Source organism: Cyclopterus lumpus, chromosome 19 (genome assembly GCF_009769545.1).
Source record: "Cyclopterus lumpus isolate fCycLum1 chromosome 19, fCycLum1.pri, whole genome shotgun sequence".
Classification (NCBI taxonomy): domain Eukaryota; kingdom Metazoa; phylum Chordata; class Actinopteri; order Perciformes; family Cyclopteridae; genus Cyclopterus; species Cyclopterus lumpus.
The window spans coordinates 4,076,709-4,090,274 of record NC_046984.1 but is presented as its reverse complement, the minus strand read 5'-3'; the positions used below and the strand labels follow the sequence as shown (position 1 = coordinate 4,090,274).

The 13,566-nt window shown below is 47.3% G+C and overlaps 1 protein-coding gene across 1 annotated transcript; it reads right to left on the bottom strand.

Moving 5' to 3' along the window:
• Window positions 1-5,853: 5,853 nt before the first annotated feature.
• Window positions 5,854-11,295, bottom strand: LOC117749071 (putative lysozyme-like protein). Its single transcript, XM_034559284.1, has 8 exons — window positions 11,175-11,295; window positions 11,009-11,071; window positions 10,861-10,947; window positions 9,795-10,601; window positions 6,770-6,856; window positions 6,394-6,507; window positions 6,019-6,129; window positions 5,854-5,891 (listed from the first exon to the last, which is right to left on the bottom strand). Exons 1-8 carry the CDS (start codon window positions 11,266-11,268, stop codon window positions 5,854-5,856), a joined length of 1,401 nt encoding a protein of 466 aa, XP_034415175.1. The 5' UTR covers window positions 11,269-11,295.
• Window positions 11,296-13,566: the final 2,271 nt, after the last annotated feature.

Below are 13,566 nucleotides of genomic sequence, written 5' to 3'. Positions count from 1 at the left end.
GCTGTCGGAGGCCGTGACGTTGCTGCCGGTACCTTTGCCTCCACCGGGCAGGCTGTCGGAGGCCGTGGCGTTGCTGCCGGTACCTTTGCCGCCACCGGGCAGGCTGTCGGAGGCCGTGGCGTTGCTGCCGGTACCTTTGCCTCCACCGGGCAGGCGGTCAGAGGCCGTTACGTTGATGCCGGTACCTTACCTTTGCCTCCACCGGGCAGGCTGTCGGATGGCCGTGACGTTGCTGCCGGTACCTTTGCCGCCACCGGGCAGGCTGTCGGAGACAGTGACGTTGCTGCCGGTACCTTTGCCGCCACCGGGCAGGCTGTCGGAGACAGTGACGTTGCTGCCGGTACCTTTGCTTCCACCGGGCAGGCTGTCGGAGGCCGTGGCGTTGCTGCCGGTACCTTTGCCGCCACCGGGCAGGCTGTCGGAGGCCGTGACGTTGCTGCCGGTACCTTTGCCTCCACCGGGCAGGCTGTCGGAGGCCGTTACGTTGATGCCGGTACCTTTACCGCCACCGGGCAGGCTGTCGGAGGCCGTGGCGTTGCTGCCGGTACCTTTGCCGCCACCGGGCAGGCTGTCGGAGGCTGTGGCGTTGCTGCCGGTACCTTTGCCGCCACCGGACAGGCTGTCGGAGGCCGTTACGTTGATGCCGGTACCTTTGCCGCCACCGGGCAGGCTGTCGGAGGCCGTGGCGTTGCTGCCGGTACCTTTGCCGCCACCGGGCAGGCTGTCGGAGGCCGTGGCGTTGCTGCCGGTACCTTTGCCGCCACCGGGCAGGCTGTCGGAGACAGTGACGTTGATGCCGGTACCTTTGCCGCCACCGGGCAGGCTGTCGGAGGCCGTGACGTTGCTGCCGGTACCTTTGTTTCCACCGGGCAGGCTGTCAGAGGCCGTGACGTTGCTACCGGCACCTTTGCTTCCACCGGGCAGGCTGTCGGAGACCGTGACGTTGCTGCCGGTACCTTTGCTGCCACCAGGGAGGCTGTCGGAGGCCGTTACATTGCTGCCGGTACCTTTGCCGCCACCGGGGAGGCTGTCGGAGACCGTGACGTTGCTGCCGGCACCTTTGCTGCCACCGGGCAGGCTGTCGGAGGCCGTCACATTGCTACCAGCACCTTTGCTGCTACTGGGGAGGCTGTCGGACACCGTCACGTTGCCACCTTTGCTGCCACCAGGGAGGCTGTCGGAGGCCGTCATGTTGCTGCCGGCACCTTTGCTGCCACCGGGGAGGCTGTCGGAGGCCGTCATGTTGCTGCCGGCACCTTTGCTGCCACCGGGCAGGCTGTCGGAGGCAGTGACGTTGCCGCCGGCACCTTTGCTGCCACTGGGGAGGCTGTCGGAGGCAGTCACGTTGCTGCCGGCACCTTTGCCGCCACCGGGCAGGCTGTCGGAGACCGTGACGTTGCTGCCGGTACCTTTGCCTCCACCGGGCAGGCTGTCGGAGGCCGTGACGTTGCTGCCGGCTCCTTTGCTGCCACCAGGGAGGCTGTCGGAGGCCGTCACGTTGCCACCTTTGCTCCCACCGGGGAGGCTGTCAGATGCCGTGACCATACTGCTGGCAACTTTGCTGCCTTTCAGGTAGAAACTTAATGCCTCAACGTCCACTTCATTGGTTTCCAGTTGCACTAAAATAAAGACATTAGATTAATGAACAATCAAAATTGAAGCGAAAGATGTACAACTCTAGACTTTGAACGCTTTGTTAAAAGGCTTCAAGCTAAAACTCATGTGACTGCTTTCAGACTTAATTTAGCCCCAAAGACATAATGTACAGTATCGGACCCAGTAAGAGTTCATCATATGTTGTGTTTTAGTAAAACTACTTTATTTTAGGTCGCTTAAACAGTCTTTTGAAATCCAGTAGGATTAAACAGAAAGTGCTCACCTTCTTTATAAGCTTGCAGCAACGTGGAATCATCCGATTGGAGACGTGTAAGATCCTTCTTTATGGAGATCTCATTGGGAGACAGCTCTATAGTAGAAAAGAAGGTTAGTGTCGGAACAAGCTCAGGAAACATCACTAATATTCTTACCTCTTTGTCTCCTCAGCAGGGCATTGCTTCTTTCATTTGTGCCACCATCAGGCAAACAAGAGCCTAAATTCAGGAATTGAGTAATTACCCTCCCCAACATTTGCTGTACTACACAACCAGTATTTTGATACACGCTTCAGAAAGAATGAATAGAAATACCTTTGGTTAGCCAGACAGTCAGCGCACAGAAAGACAAGGCCCAAAAAGCTGCCATGGCTTCAGTCAACAACAGAAAATGTTGCCTGTGCCACATCGCAGCTTAATAAGCCCAATGAGCAGGTGTCCCAGCTGTTGCTCATCAGCTCTAATTGTCTCTCTCTTTGAAGAGTCAGTGATTGTTGAGTTTCATTCCTTCCTGTGACAAATGTTACACAATCTATTCAATCATAAAACTCTGAGAATGTTGTGTTTTTGAATTGTATCAATCTCCATGAAATGGCGAAAATGGAAGAAGATTTCAACAATATCCCTCCACTTCAGACAGCTAGTAGCAATCGAGGTTGTATTTTGGGAGGATAACTACAAAAGATAAACAACTTCCAACCCAACACACACTGAGGACTTTGTACAAGAAGACAAAGTCTGGCCAAAACAATTAATTCTGATGTGATTTGAAAAACATATAGCATCCATTCAAGACTGGAGCCAAACTTCAACACTTAAATGTTGACATGGTGGTTAACTTTTGACATCTGTAATTCTAATGCAGACTGCATCGGATAATCAATCTTAGATGTTGTTGTCCTGACAGCTTACCATACCGTGTTATTGTGTTTTATGTTATACTTTCAAGGACAGTATGATGAAAAACTGGCATAAATACTATAGAATTATCCTCATGAAAAGCAGGTGAATAAAAATGTAAGAAAGAAAACTTGATATGCTTCGGGTTTCAGCGAGGAAAATAACTTGCAGGTCATCCGTGTTTTTATGTCTTTAAGACATGCTTGAATTTTAGCGAGCTGGTTGGTCTCTTCTGATTTGATCTATAGATATAATTGAGTTTCATCTGCAAACATTGAAAGTTTATGGAGGGTTTCCTCATAATATTGCCCAAAGGAAGCATATATAAGGTAAATAAAATTGGTCCAAGCACAGAACCTTGTGGAACTCCGTGATTAACGTTGGTGGTCATTGAGGCTTCATCGTTTACAAATACAAATTTAGATTGATCTGATAAATAGGATTTAAACTTAGTGCGGTACCTGAAATGCCATTCGACTGATCTAGTCTCTGTAATAGGATGTCATGATCAGAAGAGGGTTTTGTGGAAAGACCTCCAAATAGTACCATATTGCCCCACTAGAGCGCTGCTACAATAATAACCTTATCAGTTAACTTGATGGAAACTCTGAAAATTCAGATAGAAATTCTGAATACGGACCTGGTGGCCGGTACAGTATAACAAATAGAATTGGCTGTAATGTTTTCCAGGTGAGTAACAATTCCTTGCGGCAGCAACATTTAAAGTGTCGCACCATTCAGCCATTCACGAGAACAAACGATCATGACCGACAAACGCAGATCATGTAAATAACCGTTGTTTTGATGTTGTGAATTTTCAATAATCTGTTCAACCTGCTGGCAAACTACAAATCTCCATATGAACCATAACACAAAGGGATATGAGACATTGTTAATGGGATAAAGTATTTAATTCAGCATGTTTGAAACTGAGCAAAGAGACCATATATCAGCTTAGTACACTGACAATCCCTTGGTTTCACTTTTATATTTTGTCGTCTGCATGACACAACCCTGTAAGAACACGGACAACGTATCAAAGATGCGCTATTTTCAAGTCCATCTTTGGAACATTGTAGTTTCAACGCTGCAGACCAACGTCACTAACATCCACCCGCCGGCACATCATAACTACGTAGTGTAGTGAAAGTGGAGTTGGATTCTCTAAACACTGCGGTTGTCTTTGCCTAACTCCTCATGAATTCTCCGTCCCATCTTTGCTTGACCCCATGACGTTTTCCACAGAGGTCAAGGAAAAGTGGTTCGGAACAGACATTAGGAGGTCCTTTTTTGACTATTCGACCACAACCCATATCCCGACGTCATGCACACGTGGTCAACAATAACCTCACAAGTTTTTAGAACCAGGCGCAACAGTCGCTCTCCACCAACTGCATGATGGAAAACGCCTGGCAGTCGCCAAATCAGAGAGCTGATTGCTCTTAGATTTGACAACAAACACCACATTTGTGTTGTAGTTGTCTAGTTAACCCTGGATTGTTGGCTATTAGTCTAATGTTTAATCTAAAGACATATCTTGTGATAAATCTAAAAAAATATTTATATAATATATCAAAATGAGCAGCAAAGTGTTTCACGGGCAGACGTAAAATGAACACAATGCAGATAGACGCACATTTCTACATAAATATATATTCACAAATACATGAATAAATCCGAACGAGGTCTGTAAACTACAAGGAGCCTACAGATCGCATCTAAAAAGGATCTTTTGGTGCAAAATAAAAATTCTGAAGCGGCAAATCCCAGGATAAATGTGGTCATTTCCCTCTCCCAAAGGTGAAATAAGGAAACAACAATATCGGTAAAATGTTTTATTTAAAGCCAAGAAGTAGGAACATAAAAACGTATGGTCCATCACACCCATTAGTACCATTTGTCGGAGGCCGTGACGTTGCTGCCGGTACCTTTGCCGCCACCGGGCAGGCTGTCGGAGGCCGTGACGTTGCTGCCGGTACCTTTGCCTCCACCGGGCAGGCTGTCGGAGGCCGTGACGTTGCTGCCGGTACCTTTGCCTCCACCGGGCAGGCTGTCGGAGGCCGTGGCGTTGCTGCCGGTACCTTTGCCGCCACCGGGCAGGCTGTCGGAGGCCGTGGCGTTGCTGCCGGTACCTTTGCCTCCACCGGGCAGGCGGTCAGAGGCCGTTACGTTGATGCCGGTACCTTTGCCTCCACCGGGCAGGCTGTCGGAGGCCGTGACGTTGCTGCCGGTACCTTTGCCGCCACCGGGCAGGCTGTCGGAGACAGTGACGTTGCTGCCGGTACCTTTGCCGCCACCGGGCAGGCTGTCGGAGACAGTGACGTTGCTGCCGGTACCTTTGCTTCCACCGGGCAGGCTGTCGGAGGCCGTGGCGTTGCTGCCGGTACCTTTGCCGCCACCGGGCAGGCTGTCGGAGGCCGTGACGTTGCTGCCGGTACCTTTGCCTCCACCGGGCAGGCTGTCGGAGGCCGTTACGTTGATGCCGGTACCTTTACCGCCACCGGGCAGGCTGTCGGAGGCCGTGGCGTTGCTGCCGGTACCTTTGCCGCCACCGGGCAGGCTGTCGGAGGCTGTGGCGTTGCTGCCGGTACCTTTGCCGCCACCGGACAGACATCGGAGGCCGTTACGTTGATGCCGGTACCTTTGCCGCCACCGGGCAGGCTGTCGGAGGCCGTGGCGTTGCTGCCGGTACCTTTGCCGCCACCGGGCAGGCTGTCGGAGGCCGTGGCGTTGCTGCCGGTACCTTTGCCGCCACCGGGCAGGCTGTCGGAGACAGTGACGTTGATGCCGGTACCTTTGCCGCCACCGGGCAGGCTGTCGGAGGCCGTGACGTTGCTGCCGGTACCTTTGTTTCCACCGGGCAGGCTGTCAGAGGCCGTGACGTTGCTACCGGCACCTTTGCTTCCACCGGGCAGGCTGTCGGAGACCGTGACGTTGCTGCCGGTACCTTTGCTGCCACCAGGGAGGCTGTCGGAGGCCGTTACATTGCTGCCGGTACCTTTGCCGCCACCGGGGAGGCTGTCGGAGACCGTGACGTTGCTGCCGGCACCTTTGCTGCCACCGGGCAGGCTGTCGGAGGCCGTCACATTGCTACCAGCACCTTTGCTGCTACTGGGGAGGCTGTCGGACACCGTCACGTTGCCACCTTTGCTGCCACCAGGGAGGCTGTCGGAGGCCGTCATGTTGCTGCCGGCACCTTTGATGCCACCGGGGAGGCTGTCGGAGGCCGTCATGTTGCTGCCGGCACCTTTGCTGCCTTTGGTGCCACCGGGGAGGCTGTCGGAGGCAGTGACGTTGCCGCCGGCATCTTTGCTGCCACCGGGGAGGCTGTCGGAGGCAGTCACATTGTTGCCGGCACCTTTGCTGCCACCGGGGAGGCTGTCGGAGGCCGTGATGTTGCTGCCGGTACCCTTGCCGCCACCGGGCAGGCTGTCGGAGACCGTGACGTTGCTGCCGGTACCTTTGCCTCCACCGGGCAGGCTGTCGGAGGCCGTGACGTTGCTGCCGGCTCCTTTGCTGCCGGCTCCTTTGCTGCCACCATGGAGGCTGTCGGAGGCCGTCACGTTGCCACCTTTGCTGCCAACGGGGAGGCTGTCGGAGGCCGTCACGTTGCCGCCTGCACCGTTGCCGCCACCGGGGAGGCTGTCAGATGCTGTGACCATACTGCTGGCAACTTTGCTGCCTTTCAGGTTGAAACCTATTGCCTCAACGTCCACTTCATTGGTTTCCACTTGCACTAAAATAAAAAGACATTAGATTAATGAACAATCAAAATTGAAGAGAAAGATGTACAACTCTAGACTTTGAACGCTTTGTTAAAAGGCGTCAAGCTAAAACTCATGTGACTGCTTTCAGACTTAATTTAGCCCCAAAGACATAATGTACAGTATCGGACCCAGTAAGAGTTCATCATATGTTGTGTTTTAGTAAAACTACTTTATTTTAGGTCGCTTAAACAGTCTTTTGAAATCCAGTAGGATTAAATAGAAAGTGCTTACCTTCTTTATAAGCTTGCAGCAACGTGGAATCATCCGATTGGAGACGTGCAAGATCCTTCTTTATGGAGATCTCATTGGGAGACAGCTCTATAGTAGAAAAGAAGGTTAGTGTCGGAACAAGCTCAGGAAACATCACTAATATTCTTACCTCTCTGTCTCCTCAGCAGGGCATTGCTTCTTTCATTTGTGCCACCATCAGGCAAACAAGAGCCTAAATTCAGGAATTGAGTAATTACCCTCCCCAACATTTGCTGTACTACACAACCAGTATTTTGATACACGCTTCAGAAAGAATGAATAGAAATACCTTTGGTTAGCCAGACAGTCAGCGCACAGAAAGACAAGGCCCAAAAAGCTGCCATGGCTTCAGTCAACAACAGAAAATGTTGCCTGTGCCACATCGCAGCTTAATAAGCCCAATGAGCAGGTGTCCCAGCTGTTGCTCATCAGCTCTAATTGTCTCTCTCTTTGAAGAGTCAGTGATTGTTGAGTTTCATTCCTTCCTGTGACAAATGTTACACAATCTATTCAATCATAAAACTCTGAGAATGTTGTGTTTTTGAATTGTATCAATCTCCATGAAATGGCGAAAATGGAAGAAGATTTCAACAATATCCCTCCACTTCAGACAGCTAGTAGCAATCGAGGTTGTATTTTGGGAGGATAACTACAAAAGATAAACAACTTCCAACCCAACACACACTGAGGACTTTGTACAAGAAGACAAAGTCTGGCCAAAACAATTAATTCTGATGTGATTTGAAAAACATATAACATCCATTCAAGACTGGAGCCAAACTTCAACACTTAAATGTTGACATGGTGGTTAACTTTTGACATCTGTAATTCTAATGCAGACTGCATCGGATAATCAATCTTAGATGTTGTTGTCCTGACAGCTTACCATACCGTGTTATTGTGTTTTATGTTATACTTTCAAGGACAGTATGATGAAAAACTGGCATAAATACTATAGAATTATCCTCATGAAAAGCAGGTGAATAAAAATGTAAGAAAGAAAACTTGATATGCTTCGGGTTTCAGCGAGGAAAATAACTTGCAGGTCATCCGTGTTTTTATGTCTTTAAGACATGCTTGAATTTTAGCGAGCTGGTTGGTCTCTTCTGATTTGATCTATAGATATAATTGAGTTTCATCTGCAAACATTGAAAGTTTATGGAGGGTTTCCTCATAATATTGCCCAAAGGAAGCATATATAAGGTAAATAAAATTGGTCCAAGCACAGAACCTTGTGGAACTCCGTGATTAACGTTGGTGGTCATTGAGGCTTCATCGTTTACAAATACAAATTTAGATTGATCTGATAAATAGGATTTAAACTTAGTGCGGTATCTGAAATGCCATTCGACTGATCTAGTCTCTGTAATAGGATGTCATGATCAGAAGAGGGTTTTGTGGAAAGACCTCCAAATAGTACCATATTGCCCCACTAGAGCGCTGCTACAATAATAACCTTATCAGTTAACTTGATGGAAACTCTGAAAATTCTGATAGAAATTCTGAATACGGACCTGGTGGCCGGTACAGTATAACAAATAGAATTGGCTGTAATGTTTTCCAGGTGAGTAACAATTCCTTGCGGCAGCAACATTTAAAGTGTCGCACCATTCAGCCATTCACGAGAACAAACGATCATGACCGACAAACGCAGATCATGTAAATAACCGTTGTTTTGATGTTGTGAATTTTCAATAATCTGTTCAACCTGCTGGCAAACTACAAATCTCCATAGGAACCATAACACAAAGGGATATGAGACATTGTTAATGGGATAAAGTATTTAATTCAGCATGTTTGAAACTGAGCAAAGAGCCCTTATATCAGCTTAGTACACTGACAATCCCTTGGTTTCACTTTTATATTCTATATTATATTTTGTCGTCTGCATGACACAACCCTGTAAGAACACGGACAACGTATCAAAGATGCGCTATTTTCTAGTCCATCTTTGGAACATTGTAGTTTCAACACTGCAGACCAACGTCACTAACATCCACCCGCCGGCACATCATAACTACGTAGTTTAATGAAAGTGGAGTTGGATTCTCTAAACACTGCGGTTGTCTTTGCCTAACTCCTCATGAATTCTCCATCCCATCTTTGCTTGACCCCATGACGTTTTCCACAGAGGTCAAGGAAATGTGGTTCGGAACAGACATTAGGAGGTCCTTTATTGACTATTCGACCACAACCCATATCCCGACGTCATGCACACGTGGTCAACAATAACCTCACAAGAATGATGCGGCCGCAGTTTTTAGAATCAGGCGCAACAGTCGCTCTCCACCAACTGCATGAACCAATGCATGATGGGAAACGCCTGGCAGTCACCACATCAGAGAGCTGATTGCTCTTAGATTTGACAACAAACACCACATTTGTGTTGTAGTTGTCTAGTTAACCCTGGATTGTTGGCTATTAGTCTAATGTTTAATCTAAAGACATATCTTGTGATAAATCTAAAAAAATATTTATATAATATATCAAAATGAGCAGCAAAGTGTTTCACGGGCAGACGTAAAATGAACACAATGCAGATAGACGCACATTTCTACATAAATATATATTCACAAATACATGAATAAATCCGAACGAGGTCTGTAAACTACAAGGAGCCTACAGATCGCATCTAAAAAGGATCTTTTGGTGCAAAATAAAAATTCTAAAGCGGCAAATCCCAGGATAAATGTGGTCATTTCCCTCTCCCAAAGGTGAAATAAGGAAACAACAATATCGGTAAAATGTTTTATTTAAAGCCAAGAAGTAGGAACATAAAAACGTATGGTCCATCACACCCATTAGTACCATTTGTCGGAGGCCGTGACGTTGCTGCCGGTACCTTTGCCGCCACCGGGCAGGCTGTCGGAGGCCGTGATGTTGCTGCCGGTACCTTTGCCGCCACCGGGCAGGCTGTCGGAGGCCGTGGCGTTGCTGCCGGTACCTTTGCCGCCACTGGGCAGGCTGTCGGAGACAGTGACGTTGCTGCCGGTACCTTTGCTGCCACCGGGGAGGCTGTCGGACGCCGTCACGTTGCCACCTTTGCTGCCACCGGGGAGGATGTCGGAGACCGTCATGTTGCTGCCGGCACCTTTGCTGCCTTTGCTGCTACCGGGGAGGCTGTCGGAGGCAGTGACGTTGCCGCCGGCACCTTTGCTGCCACCGGGGAGGCTGTCGGAGGCCGTGACGTTGCTGCCGGTACCTTTGCCGGCAGCGGGCAGGCTGTCGGAGGCCGTCACATTGCTACCAGCACCTTTGCTGCTACTGGGGAGGCTGTCGGACGCTGTCACGTTGCCACCTTTGCTGCCCCCGGGGAGGCTGTCGGAGGCCGTGACGTTGCTGCCGGTACCTTTGCCGCCACCGGGCAGGCTGTCGGAGGCCGTGACGTTGCTCCCGGTACCTTTGCTGGCACCGGGCAGGCTGTCGGAGGCCGTCACATTGCTACCAGCACCTTTGCTGCTACTGGGGAGGCTGTCGGACGCTGTCACGTTGACACCTTTGCTGCCACTGGGGAGGCTGTCGGAGGCCGTGACGTTGCTGCCAGTACCTTTGCTGCCACCGGGCAGGCTGTCGGAGGCCGTGACGTTGCTCCCGGTACCTTTGCCGCCACCGGGCAGGCTGTCGGAGGCCGTGACGTTGCTCCCGGTACCTTTGCTGCCACCGGGCAGGCCGTCAGAGGCCGTCACATTGCCACCTGCACCGATGCTGCCACCGGGGAGGCTGTCAGATGCCGTGACCATGCTGCTGTCAACTTTGCTTCCTTTCAGGTAGAAAATTAATGCCTCAACTTCCACTTCATTGGTTTCCAGTTGCACTAAATAAAGACATTAGATTAATGAACAATCAAAATTGAAGAGAAAGATGTACAACTCTAGACTTTGAACGCTTTGTTAAAAGGCTTCAAGCTAAAACTCATGTGACTGCTTTCAGACTTAATTTAGCCCCAAAGACATAATGTACAGTATCGGACCCAGTAAGAGTTCATCATTTGTTGTGTTTTAGTAAAACTACTTTATTTTAGGTCGCTTAAACAGTCTTTTGAAATCCAGTAGGATTAAACAGAAAGTGCTTACCTTCTTTATAAGCTTGCAGCAACGTGGAATCATCCGATTGGAGACGTGCAAGATCCTTCTTTATGGAGATCTCATTGGGAGACAGCTCTATAGTAGAAAAGAAGGTTAGTGTCGGAACAAGCTCAGGAAACATCACTAATATTCTTACCTCTCTGTCTCCTCAGCAGGGCATTGCTTCTTTCATTTGTGCCACCATCAGGCAAACAAGAGCCTAAATTCAGGAATTGAGTAATTACTAATTACCCTCCCCAACATTTGCTGTACTACACAACCAGTATTTTGATACACGCTTCAGAAAGAATGAATAGAAATACCTTTGGTTAGCCAGACAGTCAGCGCACAGAAAGACAAGGCCCAAAAAGCTGCCATGGCTTCAGTCAACAACAGAAAATGTTGCCTGTGCCACATCGCAGCTTAATAAGCCCAATGAGCAGGTGTCCCAGCTGTTGCTCATCAGCTCTAATTGGCTCGCTCTTTAGATTTATATTGACACGATGGTTAATCTTTGACCTCTATAATTGTCAGTGCAGACAGCACCAGAGAATCAATCTTAGGTTATAGTAGTCTTTTTTAAATCAATTTAAAACAATGCAATACTATTGAAAACGTGGTATGTTTTGGGCTTTCAAATGTGTATAGAGGAGCAGGCATGTTGGCCTCACTTTTGAGTATCACTATCCAAGTACACACTCATCTAAATCTGGTATTCCAATAACAGGAAATGTTTAGAAATCATTTTTTAGGGGGTTAATTATTTCATTTTGTAGTCGAAAGAAAAATACATTTATATTTGAACAGAAAAACCAAGCAGAATTACAAAGTTGTGAACAGAATCGCAAACTAAAGAAAACTATGAAAAAATTATTGTTGTAAGGGCTGCTCTTAATACTTTAATATCCCAACAAGTCGAGAAAGTATTATTTTCTAAAAGCAAAAGCTGTATGAATATGGTAACAAACCAGGTAACTTACTTTCAAAACTTTTAAGTAATCAAAATAGCCATAATTCGGTCTCATGTCTTAAAGACTCGAAGGGAATACGTTGTTTTAAGTCTGAGGAGATTAATGCCATATTTACCAATTACTATAAATTATTATATACCAGAAATACATAAAAGTGACTCTCAAATAAACGGCTACTTGAAATATTTAAATCTACCACAAGCTAATGAGTAACAACAACAGGCTTTAAATAAGCCAATTGCATTTGCAGAGATACAGGAACCTTCTTCATATAGACCAATTAGTTTGCAATGCGTGGAAAACAAAATATTAGCCAAGCTCTTAGCTAAAAGACTCAACCCTATCCTCCCCACAGTCATCGGGCATGATCAAACAGGATTTGTGCAAGATCGTCACTCTTATACTAATGTGAGGCGCTTATTGGGGGTCATTCAACATTCCAAAAATAATCCTCTAGAATCTATGGTAGTCTCCTTGGATGCTGAGAAAGCGTTCGATCGAATCGAATGGAAATACATGTTCAACGTTTTGGAAAATTATTCCCCGGGCGATACATTTATAAATTGGGTAAAACTACTGTACACCTCTCCACAAGCAATGGTTATGGCAAACGGTCTCACTTCACCCCCGTTCATCCTTGGGCGTGGCACTCGTCAAGGTTGTCCCCACTTCTGTTTACAACTGTCATTGAACCTCTGGCCGAGGCTATTAGAATACACCCACATGTTAAAGGTAACAGTGGGAACATGGAGCATATTATTTCATTGTATGCAGATGATATATTGCTATTTCTCGATAACCCTAAACAATTAATTCCCTCTGTGCTCGAAATAATCTGTGAATTTGGTAGATTCTCCGGCTATAAAATCAATGTGGGTAAATCAACTGCCCTACCATGACCTACATTATTTTAATAATAAGGTAAATGAAATAAGACAACAAATTACCCCCCAACCCAAGTTTTACATACCAGTAGGGACATTCAAAACTATTTTAGTCATTTTCAGCCTGTATCATTGCCCTTTTTATCCCAACTTATATCACACATGAAATCAGCAACATGCAGCCTTGATTTTATTCCTACTAAATTTCTCAAAGAGGTTATTGGCACTGTAGGGCCCAGTATTTTATTAATTATAAATAGCTCCTTAGCAAGTGGTACTTTCCCATCGATTTTTAAACATGCAATCGTACAACCTCTTTTAAAGAAACCTAAGCTTGATCCTTCTGTTGTTTCCGATTTTAGGCCAATTTCAAAACTTCCATTTTTATCAAAAGTTTTAGAAAAAGTGGTTTCAACACAACTCCTAGCTTTTATGAATCATAATAATATATTTGAGAAATTTCAATCAGGTTTTAGAGCACTTCATAGCACAGAAACTGTCCTTCTCAAGGTAACTGGAGAGCGCCGTTTTAATTCTTTTAGACCTTAGTGCAGCTTTTGATACTGTAGATCACGCCATTTTAATCGATGGCCTCAAAACCTGGGTTGGCATCAAGGACACTGCACTTGGCTGGTTTTATTCTTACCTTTTAGAAAGATCGTACTCAGTCACCATAGGTAATCACTCGTCTTCCACTCACATTACCGGTGGTGTACCACAAGGTTCAATTTTAGGTCCACTTTTATTTTCTATCTACATGCTTCCACTCGGCCAAATCCTCCAGCGATACAACGTATCTTTTCATTGCTATGCAGACGACACACAGATATACCTTCCGCTGAGACCTGGTGACCCAGAGA